Source organism: Anopheles moucheti, unplaced genomic scaffold (assembly GCF_943734755.1).
Source record: "Anopheles moucheti unplaced genomic scaffold, idAnoMoucSN_F20_07 scaffold_107_ctg1, whole genome shotgun sequence".
NCBI lineage: Eukaryota > Metazoa > Arthropoda > Insecta > Diptera > Culicidae > Anopheles > Anopheles moucheti.
Window position 1 is genome coordinate 142,775 of NW_026453648.1, and position 14,867 is coordinate 157,641.

A 14,867-nucleotide genomic window follows, 5' to 3' on the forward strand; every position below is an offset into this window, starting at 1 on the left:
TTTGCATGTAAACTCAATCCTGGTAGAATTCCATAGCAAAGTACAAAGTTCATAACGGATGCACCAATTTAGTTGAAATAGACAGTTTTTGCATGTAAACTCAATCCTGGTAGAATTCCATAGCAAAGTACAAAGTTCGTATCGGATGCACCAATTTAGTTGAAATAGACAGTTTTTGCATGTAAACTCAATCCTGGTAGAATTCCATAGCAAAGTACAAAGTTCGTATCGGATGCACCAATTACGTTGAAATACACAGTTTTTGCATGTAAACTCAATCCTGGTAGAATTCCATAGCAAAGTACAAAGTTCGAATCGGATGCACAAATTTAGTTGAAATAGACAGTTTTTTGCATGTAAACTCAATCCTGGTAGAATTCCATAGCAATGTACAAAGTTTATAACGGATGCACCAATTTAGTTGAAATAGACAGTTTTTGCATGTAAACTCAATCCTGGTAGAATTCCATAGCAAAGTACAAAGTTCGAATCGGATGCACCAATTTAGTTGAAATAGACAGTTTTTGCATGTAAACTCAATCCTGGTAGAATTCCATAGCAAAGTACAAAGTTCGAATCGGATGCACGAATTTAGTTGAAATAGACAGTTTTTGCATGTAAACTCAATCCTGGTAGAATTCCATAGCAAAGTACAAAGTTCGAATCGGATGCACAAATTTAGTTGAAATAGACAGTTTTTGCATGTAAACTCAATCCTGGTAGAATTCCATAGCAAAGTACAAAGTTCGTATCGGATGCACCAATTTAGTTGAAATAGACAGTTTTTGCATGTAAACTCAATCCTGGTAGAATTCCATAGCAAAGTACAAAGTTCGTATCGGATGCACCAATTACGTTGAAATACACAGTTTTTGCATGTAAACTCAATCCTGGTAGAATTCCATAGCAAAGTACAAAGTTCGTATCGGATGCACCAATTTAGTTGAAATAGACAGTTTTTGCATGTAAACTCAATCCTGGTAGAATTCCATAGCAAAGTACAAAGTTCATAACGGATGCACCAATTTAGTTGAAATAGACAGTTTTTGTATGTAAACTCAATCCTGGTAGAATTCCATAGCAATGTACAAAGTTCGTATCGGATGCACAAATTTAGTTGAAATAGACAGTTTTTGCATGTAAACTCAATCCTGGTAGAATTCCATAGCAATGTACAAAGTTCATAACGGATGCACGAATTTAGTTGAAATAGACAGTTTTTGTATGTAAACTCAATCCTGGTAGAATTCCATAGCAATGTACAAAGTTCGTATCGGATGCACGAATTTAGTTGAAATAGACAGTTTTTGCATGTAAACTCAATCCTGGTAGAATTCCATAGCAATGTACAAAGTTCATAACGGATGCACGAATTTAGTTGAAATAGACAGTTTTTGTATGTAAACTCAATCCTGGTAGAATTCCATAGCAATGTACAAAGTTCGTATCGGATGCACGAATTTAGTTGAAATAGACAGTTTTTGCATGTAAACTCAATCCTGGTAGAATTCCATAGCAAAGTACAAAGTTCGAATCGGATGCACAAATTTAGTTGAAATAGACAGTTTTTGCATGTAAACTCAATCCTGGTAGAATTCCATAGCAAAGTACAAAGTTCGTAACGGATGCACCAATTTAGTTGAAATAGACAGTTTTTGTATGTAAACTCAATCCTGGTAGAATTCCATAGCAATGTACAAAGTTCGTATCGGATGCACAAATTTAGTTGAAATAGACAGTTTTTGCATGAAAACTCAATCCTGGTAGAATTCCATAGCAATGTACAAAGTTCATAACGGATGCACGAATTTAGTTGAAATAGACAGTTTTTGTATGTAAACTCAATCCTGGTAGAATTCCATAGCAATGTACAAAGTTCGTATCGGATGCACGAATTTAGTTGAAATAGACAGTTTTTGCATGTAAACTCAATCCTGGTAGAATTCCATAGCAAAGTACAAAGTTCGAATCGGATGCACAAATTTAGTTGAAATAGACAGTTTTTGCATGTAAACTCAATTTTGGTAGAATTCCATAGCAAAGTACAAAGTTCGTAACGGATGCACCAATTAAGTTGAAATAGACAGTTTTTGCATGTAAACTCAATCCTGGTAGAATTCCATAGCAAAGTACAAAGTTCGTATCGGATGCACGAGTTTAGTTGAAATAGACAGTTTTTGCATGTAAACTCAATCCTGGTAGAATTCCATAGCAAAGTACAAAGTTCGTAACGGATGCACCAATTTAGTTGAAATAGACAGTTTTTGCATGTAAACTCAATCCTGGTAGAATTCCATAGCAAAGTACAAAGTTCGCATCGGATGCACGAATTTAGTTGAAATAGACAGTTTTTGTATGTAAACTCAATCCTGGTAGAATTCCATAGCAATGTACAAAGTTTGTATCGGATGCACGAATTTAGTTGAAATAGACAGTTTTTGCATGTAAACTCAATCCTGGTAGAATTCCATAGCAAAGTACAAAGTTCGAATCGGATGCACAAATTTAGTTGAAATAGACAGTTTTTGCATGTAAACTCAATCCTGGTAGAATTCCATAGCAAAGTACAAAGTTCGTAACGGATGCACCAATTTAGTTGAAATAGACAGTTTTTGCATGTAAACTCAATCCTGGTAGAATTCCATAGCAAAGTACAAAGTTCATAACGGATGCACCAATTTAGTTGCAATAGACAGTTTTTGCATGTAAACTCAATCCTGGTAGAATTCCATAGCAAAGTACAAAGTTCGTAACGGATGCACCAATTTAGTTGAAATAGACAGTTTTTGCATGTAAACTCAATCCTGGTAGAATTCCATAGCAAAGTACAAAGTTCGTAACGGATGCACCAATTTAGTTGAAATAGACAGTTTTTGCATGTAAACTCAATCCTGGTAGAATTCCATAGCAAAGTACAAAGTTCATAACGGATGCACCAATTTAGTTGAAATAGACAGTTTTTGCATGTAAACTCAATCCTGGTAGAATTCCATAGCAAAGTACAAAGTTCGTAACGGATGCACCAATTTAGTTGAAATAGACAGTTTTTGCATGTAAACTCAATCCTGGTAGAATTCCATAGCAAAGTACAAAGTTCATAACGGATGCACCAATTTAGTTGCAATAGACAGTTTTTGCATGTAAACTCAATCCTGGTAGAATTCCATAGCAAAGTACAAAGTTCGTAACGGATGCACCAATTTAGTTGAAATAGACAGTTTTTGCATGTAAACTCAATCCTGGTAGAATTCCATAGCAAAGTACAAAGTTCATAACGGATGCACCAATTTAGTTGAAATAGACAGTTTTTGCATGTAAACTCAATCCTGGTAGAATTCCATAGCAAAGTACAAAGTTCGTAACGGATGCACCAATTTAGTTGAAATAGACAGTTTTTGCATGTAAACTCAATCCTGGTAGAATTCCATAGCAAAGTACAAAGTTCGTAACGGATGCACCAATTTAGTTGAAATAGACAGTTTTTGTATGTAAACTCAATCCTGGTAGAATTCCATAGCAAAGTACAAAGTTCGTAACGGATGCACCAATTTAGTTGAAATAGACAGTTTTTGCATGTAAACTCAATCCTGGTAGAATTCCATAGCAAAGTACAAAGTTCGTAACGGATGCACCAATTTAGTTGAAATAGACAGTTTTTGCATGTAAACTCAATCCTGGTAGAATTCCATAGCAAAGTACAAAGTTCATAACGGATGCACCAATTTAGTTGTAATAGACAGTTTTTGCATGTAAACTCAATCCTGGTAGAATTCCATAGCAAAGTACAAAGTTCGTAACGGATGCACCAATTTAGTTGAAATAGACAGTTTTTGCATGTAAACTCAATCCTGGTAGAATTCCATAGCAAAGTACAAAGTTCATAACGGATGCACCAATTTAGTTGAAATAGACAGTTTTTGCATGTAAACTCAATCCTGGTAGAATTCCATAGCAAAGTACAAAGTTCATAACGGATGCACCAATTTAGTTGAAATAGACAGTTTTTGCATGTAAACTCAATCCTGGTAGAATTCCATAGCAAAGTACAAAGTTCGTAACGGATGCACCAATTTAGTTGAAATAGACAGTTTTTGCATGTAAACTCAATCCTGGTAGAATTCCATAGCAAAGTACAAAGTTCGTATCGGATGCACCAATTTAGTTGAAATAGACAGTTTTTGCATGTAAACTCAATCCTGGTAGAATTCCATAGCAAAGTACAAAGTTCATAACGGATGCACCAATTTAGTTGAAATAGACAGTTTTTGCATGTAAACTCAATCCTGGTAGAATTCCATAGCAAAGTACAAAGTTCATAACGGATGCACCAATTTAGTTGAAATAGACAGTTTTTGCATGTAAACTCAATCCTGGTAGAATTCCATAGCAATGTACAAAGTTCATAACGGATGCACCAATTTAGTTGAAATAGACAGTTTTTGCATGTAAACTCAATCCTGGTAGAATTCCATAGCAAAGTACAAAGTTCATAACGGATGCACCAATTTAGTTGAAATAGACAGTTTTTGCATGTAAACTCAATCCTGGTAGAATTCCATAGCAAAGTACAAAGTTCGTAACGGATGCACCAATTTAGTTGAAATAGACAGTTTTTGCATGTAAACTCAATCCTGGTAGAATTCCATAGCAAAGTACAAAGTTCGTATCGGATGCACCAATTTAGTTGAAATAGACAGTTTTTGCATGTAAACTCAATCCTGGTAGAATTCCATAGCAAAGTACAAAGTTCATAACGGATGCACCAATTTAGTTGAAATAGACAGTTTTTGCATGTAAACTCAATCCTGGTAGAATTCCATAGCAAAGTACAAAGTTCATAACGGATGCACCAATTTAGTTGAAATAGACAGTTTTTGCATGTAAACTCAATCCTGGTAGAATTCCATAGCAAAGTACAAAGTTCATAACGGATGCACCAATTTAGTTGAAATAGACAGTTTTTGCATGTAAACTCAATCCTGGTAGAATTCCATAGCAAAATACAAAGTTCATAACGGATGCACCAATTTAGTTGAAATAGACAGTTTTTGCATGTAAACTCAATCCTGGTAGAATTCCATAGCAAAGTACAAAGTTCATAACGGATGCACCAATTTAGTTGAAATAGACAGTTTTTGCATGTAAACTCAATCCTGGTAGAATTCCATAGCAAAGTACAAAGTTCATAACGGATGCACCAATTTAGTTGAAATAGACAGTTTTTGCATGTAAACTCAATCCTGGTAGAATTCCATAGCAATGTACAAAGTTCATAACGGATGCACCAATTTAGTTGAAATAGACAGTTTTTGCATGTAAACTCAATCCTGGTAGAATTCCATAGCAAAGTACAAAGTTCATAACGGATGCACCAATTTAGTTGAAATAGACAGTTTTTGCATGTAAACTCAATCCTGGTAGAATTCCATAGCAAAGTACAAAGTTCATAACGGATGCACCAATTTAGTTGAAATAGACAGTTTTTGCATGTAAACTCAATCCTGGAAGAATTCCATAGCAAAGTACAAAGTTCGAATCGGATGCACAAATTTAGTTGAAATAGACAGTTTTTGCATGTAAACTCAATCCTGGTAGAATTCCATAGCAAAGTACAAAGTTCGAATCGGATGCACAAATTTAGTTGAAATAGACAGTTTTTGCATGTAAACTCAATCCTGGTAGAATTCCATAGCAAAGTACAAAGTTCGAATCGGATGCACAAATTTAGTTGAAATAGACAGTTTTTGCATGTAAACTCAATCCTGGTAGAATTCCATAGCAAAGTACAAAGTTCGTAACGGATGCACCAATTTAGTTGAAATAGACAGTTTTTGCATGTAAACTCAATCCTGGTAGAATTCCATAGCAAAGTACAAAGTTCATAACGGATGCACCAATTTAGTTGAAATAGACAGTTTTTGCATGTAAACTCAATCCTGGTAGAATTCCATAGCAAAGTACAAAGTTCGTATCGGATGCACGAATTTAGTTGAAATAGACAGTTTTTGCATGTAAACTCAATCCTGGTAGAATTCCATAGCAAAGTACAAAGTTCATAACGGATGCACCAATTTAGTTGAAATAGACAGTTTTTGCATGTAAACTCAATCCTGGTAGAATTCCATAGCAAAGTACAAAGTTCATAACGGATGCACCAATTTAGTTGAAATAGACAGTTTTTGCATGTAAACTCAATCCTGGTAGAATTCCATAGCAAAGTACAAAGTTCGCATCGGATGCACGAATTACGTTGAAATAGACAGTTTTTGCATGTAAACTCAATCCTGGTAGAATTCCATAGCAAAGTACAAAGTTCGTATCGGATGCACGAATTTAGTTGAAATAGACAGTTTTTGCATGTAAACTCAATCCTGGTAGAATTCCATAGCAAAGTACAAAGTTCGAATCGGATGCACAAATTTAGTTGAAATAGACAGTTTTTGCATGTAAACTCAATCCTGGTAGAATTCCATAGCAAAGTACAAAGTTCGAATCGGATGCACCAATTTAGTTGAAATAGACAGTTTTTTGCATGTAAACTCAATCCTGGTAGAATTCCATAGCAATGTACAAAGTTTATAACGGATGCACCAATTTAGTTGAAATAGACAGTTTTTGCATGTAAACTCAATCCTGGTAGAATTCCATAGCAAAGTACAAAGTTCGAATCGGATGCACAAATTTAGTTGAAATAGACAGTTTTTGCATGTAAACTCAATCCTGGTAGAATTCCATAGCAATGTACAAAGTTTATAACGGATGCACCAATTTAGTTGAAATAGACAGTTTTTGCATGTAAACTCAATCCTGGTAGAATTCCATAGCAAAGTACAAAGTTCGAATCGGATGCACAAATTTAGTTGAAATAGACAGTTTTTGCATGTAAACTCAATCCTGGTAGAATTCCATAGCAAAGTACAAAGTTCGTATCGGATGCACCAATTACGTTGAAATACACAGTTTTTGCATGTAAACTCAATCCTGGTAGAATTCCATAGCAAAGTACAAAGTTCGTATCGGATGCACCAATTTAGTTGAAATAGACAGTTTTTGCATGTAAACTCAATCCTGGTAGAATTCCATAGCAATGTACAAAGTTCATAACGGATGCACGAATTACGTTGAAATAGACAGTTTTTGTATGTAAACTCAATCCTGGTAGAATTCCATAGCAATGTACAAAGTTCGTATCGGATGCACGAATTTAGTTGAAATAGACAGTTTTTGCATGTAAACTCAATCCTGGTAGAATTCCATAGCAAAGTACAAAGTTCGAATCGGATGCACAAATTTAGTTGAAATAGACAGTTTTTGCATGTAAACTCAATCCTGGTAGAATTCCATAGCAATGTACAAAGTTTATAACGGATGCACCAATTTAGTTGAAATAGACAGTTTTTGCATGTAAACTCAATCCTGGTAGAATTCCATAGCAAAGTACAAAGTTCGTATCGGATGCACCAATTTAGTTGAAATAGACAGTTTTTGCATGTAAACTCAATCCTGGTAGAATTCCATAGCAAAGTACAAAGTTCGTATCGGATGCACCAATTTAGTTGAAATAGACAGTTTTTGCATGTAAACTCAATCCTGGTAGAATTCCATAGCAAAGTACAAAGTTCGTATCGGATGCACCAATTACGTTTGTTGACAAACATCAACGTCGATGACAGCCGGTTTGACAGAAAGCGCGGGCGTGAGTGAATCTAGCCCTGAGTGGAGAAAGTCCGGCGCGCTCACTCACACACGAAGGAAAAGGGATGACCTGTTGGCAAAGGCGATGACCGGAGGACACGCGTGGAATCAGGCGAACTGGGCCCCAGTAACAAGCCAACCGCGCTAAAGAACACGCTTGATTTTTTAATACGTCCCCGTGAGCCTACGATTAAGGTATTAAATAAACGTATTAAGAAAAGTGAATTTTCTCGTGTCGCGTGTTTGTTGCCCTGTTGCGTTCGCAACATTTTAAAAAATCAAGCTCGTATTATACAAGCTAATTATCCAGTTCGAAAGACTGCCTGTGTCCTCGCGAGAGAAACTTAGGTGCTGTGAATACGTGTGAAAATCAGATCCACTCTTGAGGAAAATCGGAAGAGCTTGCTTTTCACTACCACAGTGTCAGAGTTCAATAGTTACCGCGTTGCAAGTCATTGTAAGATTCCTGAGGAAATTCGGAACATTTACTAATCGCGGAACGCTCGTGATCGGACTGAAAGTAGGATTGAACAATGGAGAACCAAAAGCCGTGCGTAATCTGTAAGGCAGAAAAGGAAGATAAGATGGTCGCGTGCGACGCTTGCGAAGATTGGTTTCATCTTCAGTGTATCAAAGAGGATGAAACAATTTATGATCGCGAGTGGATGTGCGATAACTGCAGACCAAACCCGATCGAGCAGAACGTTGTGTCAACCCCGGCCGTTGAAGGCCAACCCGATTCGATGAAGGAGATAAGCCGAATGTTCGAGGGAATTAAGGCGTGTATGGAAAAGTGTACCGCCCCGTTTGGCAGTTTACCGATCGAGGAACCATGCGCTTCCTGTGACCGAGCATTAGGAGGCGAAACGGCGAAATGTAGTGAGTGTGCCCGAAAACATCATGTAGCGTGCGTCGACGAAGGCGAAGCTGCGCTAGGAAGAGGATGGAAGTGTTCCAGGTGTAAGTCTCAGGCGGCCAGTACAATGCTTTCCAGCACGCTTGCTACCATCATGGAGAGACTGTCTTCCATGGAACGCAAAATGGAGACGAACCGAAATGGAGCCGACCCACGGGGTGCAATCGGGTTCATGCATCCGTGTTCTACCGCATTCGACCACACGAATTTCACCGAGGGCGAAATAACGCGCAGCCAGGCTTCAGCAAGAAAGGTCGTAAGCGGAAAGCTGCTCATATTTTCCGGCGATCCCGATGAATGGGATATGTTTTGTGCATCGTTTGAGGAATCAACACGGTTGTGCGGATATAGCGATGGCGAAAATATGCAACGCCTGCGAGAAGCGCTGAAGGGCCATGCACTGAAAGCTGTAAAGCGTCGCCTCTATTACGGGGATAACCTCTCGGAAGTTCTAGAGACGTTGAGGTCGATGTATGGACGACCAGAACTCGTTATTGCCACACTACGAGACAAGATACGACAAGCTCCGTTACCTAAAATGGAAAAATTAGAGACGTTAGTTGAGTACGGCCTGGAAGTAGAGGAAATCTGCGCAACAGTGAGGAAAAGCGGTGTGGAGAATACGTACGATGGGCCTCTGCTTGAGGAGCTAGTAGCGCGTCTCCCACCAGTACTGCGCCTCAACTGGGGTATGCACTGTGATGCCCTCCCGAGTGTCACTCTAGCACAGTTTGCGCGATGGATGACGAAGGTTAGAAATGGTGCGTTACGGGTAAGCCCAAGACCAGCCGCTCGCGACGAAAAGCAATCTCCTAAACACGTCAACGTCCACTCACCAAGCCATACAACCACTCAGCCTCGCCAGAAAGTCTTATCGACTGTAAGACAAGCTGAATCGAGCAAAACCGAGCTAAGAAAATGTGCGTGTGACGACGAGTGCAGTCGCCTGACTGAATGTGATGTGTTCCTGAGGATGAGTGCCGAGAACCGTTGGAAATACGTGAACGATCATCACGTGTGCAAATGTTGCTTAAGACGACATCAAAACCAGTGCCGGCTTCAACAACCCTGTGGAAAGGCTGGATGTTCCCAGAGACACCACACGCTACTTCATAATTATCAAACCAAGGAACATCCTGGCAAGTACGAAAGCACTAATTCTCATTCCGTAGGAACTCATCGCGAAGTATTGCTGCGATATATTCCAATCACCCTACGCGCCCATAAACGAGAAGTAAATGTGATCGCGTTGCTGGATGAAGGCTCGTCTGTTAGCCTGATGGAACACACTCTAGCCCAGGAGCTTGGTCTTAGCGGTAATCCGAAACCTCTCTGCCTCAGTTGGACCGGGGGCCAGCACCGCGATGAACCGGAGTCGGTTGAAGTCAGCATCAACATCTCGGGCATTCGAGGCCATGATCGCCATTATAGGGTACCGGCCATCCGCACGGTTCGTAGACTAGGACTACCCACACAAAGCCTCGATATGGACCAATTCGGCGCAAAATACGTACATCTATCCTCCCTGCCGATTCCATCATTCAGCGCTGCAGCCCCTCGGATACTACTAGGTATGGATAATTATCATTTAACCCGTCCCCTTAAAACCGTAGAAGGACTTATCGACGAACCGGTCGCAACAAAAACGCGTCTTGGATGGGTGGTATCAGGCCTATGCAGCAGCAGTGGACGTTATCCCGTTGTACGCGAAACAATATCGTCACATCGTGCCCAACTATGCGAGTGCCGAGACATCGAGATAAGAATAGATAATGCCCTGAAGGGAAGCTTTGCTTTAGAAGCTCCTCGAGGGGTGGTCAATGACGTTATCCGGTCCAAAGAGGATGAACGAGCTTTGGAACTTTTGGCTAAGCATACGAATTTAGTGGAGGGTAGATACTCTACGGGGCTACTATGGCGATATAACGATACCGTACTCCCTAAAAACCGAAGCTTAGCGCTGAAACGAATGGACTGTCTCGAGCGAAAGATGAGCAAAGATCAAAAGCTCAGAGACGTCATGAATGCAAAGATGAGAGAGTACGTAGAGAAAGGCTACGTCCGCCACTTAACCGTTGAAGAGAAGCTATCAAACCATCCACGGGTGTGGTATTTACCTATATTCCCTGTGTTCAATCCGAACAAGCCTAATAAAGTTCGAATTGTGTGGGACGCCGCTGCAATCTTTCGCGGACACTCATTGAACTCCGCCTTATCTACAGGACCAGATTTCCTCGCGCCGCTTTCAAGTGTTTTACAACGCTTTCGGGAGCGAAGAATAGCGGTGGCAGCGGACATATCCGAAATGTACCACCAGGTCCGCATAAATGAACAAGACCTGCAAAGTCAACGTTTTCTTTGGAAGTGGAACCCCGAGCAAGCTGAACCGGACGAGTACGTCATGCTTAGGATGACGTTCGGAGCCTCATGCTCGCCAAGCTGTGCCCAGTACGTGAAGAACCTTAATGCGGATCGATTTGGTGAGCAATACCCCGAGGCAGTGAAATGCATCAAAGAGGACCATTACGTCGATGATATGCTGGCAAGCGTTGAAGAGGTAACCGAGGCCATCAAATTAACGGAAGATGTGACGTTCATTCACTCTCAGGGCGGGTTTCCCCTTCATAATTGGATGTCCAACTCAGTGGAAGTTCTCCAAGCCGTCGACAGTAGCGAACACCAACAAAAGGACCTAACCTTGGAGCCCAGCTCAACACCAAATAAGGTCCTAGGTATGTGGTGGGACTCGCGGAGCGACACCTTCTGCTTCAAAACTCCGTCATCGCTCGAAAGCTTTCTAGACAGCAAAGCAGTACCAACAAAGCGCCAACTATTAAGTTTGCTTATGTCGATTTACGACCCATTGGGATTGATCGCCGGATTTTTGTTCTACCTCAAAATCATTCTGCAAGAAGTATGGCGAGCAGGTATAGAATGGGATCAAGAGATCCCTTCGGTACAGTATGAAAAGTGGCTGAGTTGGACGAAATGTTTATCGGTGCTCGAGAGCATTTCCATTCCACGATGTTATCGGCGACAAATCGAATTGTACGAAAATAATCTACAGCTTCATATCTTTGTAGATGCGGGGATTGACGGATTCGCTGCAGTCGCTTACTTCCGTTACGAACAAAACGGGAACATTGAAGTCATCCTCGTAGGTGGGAAAACAAGGGTAGCACCTCTTAAGTATATGTCAGTTCCAAGACTAGAGCTACAAGCAGCAGTGTTGGGTACTCGCCTAGCACAGGCGATAAAGAAAGCTCATCGACAGAAGGTGCACCGTACCTTTTTCTGGACAGACTCTAAGGACGTAATCTGCTGGCTGCGGTCGGATCACCGAAGATACAGCACATTCGTGGCCCATCGTGTAGGCGAGATTCTAGAGGAGACTGATGTAAGGGAGTGGCGCTGGATATCAACGCATTTCAACGTGGCCGATGAAGCAACTAAATGGTCCAAGCTCAGCGCACATCTAACGGCAAGCCACTGGTTTACAGGTCCACAGTTCTTATCGTCTGCAGAAATAAGTTGGACTTACGAATCATTCCCGACGTCAACCACCGAAGAGGAGCAACGGAAGATCATCAACACTCATGTGTCTACCTGTGCGATAATTGATTTCGATCGTTTTTCGAGGTGGAAGCGGTTGCTAAGATCAGTCGGGTACATGTGGCGATTTCTCAACAACGCTCGACAACCGTTGAACCGTCAGACAGGTCCCTTAACTGCTCGAGAAATGCAACTAGCTGAACGGACTATCATCAGAGAGGTGCAAAGGTGTACGTATCCCGAGGAATATCGCTTGCTGATGGATCAAACCACTGCCACCAGCCACAGAAGGGCATTGTCTCGCAACAGCCGTCTGGTGAAACGTAGTCCTTATATGGATAATGATGGAATACTACGCGTCAAAGGCAGAATCGATGCCTGCAGTCATGCGTGCTACGATACCAAGAGACCGATCATCCTACCAAAAGATGGCAAAGTCACCGATCTCATTGTAGACGATTATCACCGTAGGTATAGGCATCAAAATCACCAGACGGTTATCAACGAAGTACGACAAAGATTTGATGTCCCCGCGTTAAGAACAGCATGCCATAGAGTGAGAACCAATTGCCAGTTCTGTAGACTGCGTAAAGCTGCTGTATGCGAGCCCATGATGGGAGATTTACCCGTGGCGAGATTATCGCCGTTTTCACGCCCGTTTAGCTACACCGGAATCGACTACTTTGGACCGTTCATTGTGGCTGATGGACGGAAGACGCAAAAACGATGGGGGGTACTGTTTACCTGTCTAACGGTGCGCGCTATCCATATTGAAACAGTTCCGTCGTTGTCGACCAGTGCGTGCATACTAGCGGTGAGGAATTTCATAGCTCGTCGTGGAACGCCGGTGGAAATCTACTCGGATCGAGGAACAAATTTTGTCGGAGCGAGCCGCGAACTTCGAGAGGCCCTAAAAGAAGTAGACATGGATGAGATGATCGAGACGATGAACTTACCGAACACTCAATGGGTCTTCAATCCGCCAGCCGCACCACACTTTGGGGGAGCGTGGGAGCGATTAATCCGGACGGTCAAGCAGACTTTACACAACATCCGATTCACGCGACACCCAACGGACGCGGTACTCAGCAGTTGGCTGATCGAAGTCGAGCATATAGTGAACGCTCGTCCGTTGACGGATGTGCCAATTGATAGTGAGGAGGATGAACCAATAACCCCAAATCACTTGCTTTTAGGTTCATCAGCTGGAGTAAAGCCGTTTGTGACTATAGACGACTCGCCGGACACGCTGCGCAACAATTGGAAAACGTCACAAATCTACGCGAATATATTTTGGCGAAAATGGGTGGCAGCCTACCTTCCTACCCTGACCCGAAGGACAAAGTGGTATCAGCCCCGTGAACCGCTCAAGGAAGGAGACGTAGTCTTGATTGTGGATGAAACTCTCCCGCGCGGCTGTTGGCCAAAAGGGCGAGTAATACGCGCAATACAATCGAAGGACGGTGCGGTTCGTCGAGTACACGTGCGTCTAGCGAACGGAACGACGTGCGAACGACCGGCGGTTAAGATAGCAGCTATTGACATCGACAGACAGGGAAGTGCTTTGACAAGTCAAAACACTGGGGGCCAGTGTTGACAAACATCAACGTCGATGACAGCCGGTTTGACAGAAAGCGCGGGCGTGAGTGAATCTAGCCCTGAGTGGAGAAAGTCCGGCGCGCTCACTCACACACGAAGGAAAAGGGATGACCTGTTGGCAAAGGCGATGACCGGAGGACACGCGTGGAATCAGGCGAACTGGGCCCCAGTAACAAGCCAACCGCGCTAAAGAACACGCTTGATTTTTTAATACGTCCCCGTGAGCCTACGATTAAGGTATTAAATAAACGTATTAAGAAAAGTGAATTTTCTCGTGTCGCGTGTTTGTTGCCCTGTTGCGTTCGCAACAACGTTGAAATACACAGTTTTTGCATGTAAACTCAATCCTGGTAGAATTCCATAGCAAAGTACAAAGTTCGTATCGGATGCACCAATTTAGTTGAAATAGACAGTTTTTGCATGTAAACTCAATCCTGGTAGAATTCCATAGCAATGTACAAAGTTCATAACGGATGCACGAATTACGTTGAAATAGACAGTTTTTGTATGTAAACTCAATCCTGGTAGAATTCCATAGCAATGTACAAAGTTCGTATCGGATGCACGAATTTAGTTGAAATAGACAGTTTTTGCATGTAAACTCAATCCTGGTAGAATTCCATAGCAAAGTACAAAGTTCGAATCGGATGCACCAATTAAGTTGAAATAGACAATTTTTGCATGTAAACTCAATCCTGGTAGAATTCCATAGCAAAGTACAAAGTTCGTATCGGATGCACCAATTTAGTTGAAATAGACAGTTTTTGCATGTAAACTCAATCCTGGTAGAATTCCATAGCAAAGTACAAAGTTCGTATCGGATGCACCAATTTAGTTGAAATAGACAGTTTTTGCATGTAAACTCAATCCTGGTAGAATTCCATAGCAAAGTACAAAGTTCGTATCGGATGCACCAATTACGTTGAAATACACAGTTTTTGCATGTAAACTCAATCCTGGTAGAATTCCATAGCAAAGTACAAAGTTCGTATCGGATGCACCAATTTAGTTGAAATAGACAGTTTTTGCATGTAAACTCAATCCTGGTAGAATTCCATAGCAATGAACAAAGTTCGTATCGGATGCACGAATTTAGTTGAAATAG

The 14,867-nt window shown here is 41.3% G+C and overlaps 1 protein-coding gene across 1 annotated transcript; it reads left to right on the forward strand.

The window, feature by feature from the left end:
- Nucleotides 1-8,228: 8,228 nt before the first annotated feature.
- On the forward strand, nucleotides 8,229-13,544 carry LOC128309271 (uncharacterized; the record flags this gene model as incomplete). The annotated part of the gene is made up of 2 exons (XM_053045634.1): nucleotides 8,229-11,343; nucleotides 12,943-13,544. Coding segments are annotated over exons 1-2 (3,717 nt in total), but the record flags the coding sequence as incomplete, so codon positions are not given.
- Between the last annotated feature and the right edge of the window lie 1,323 nt (nucleotides 13,545-14,867).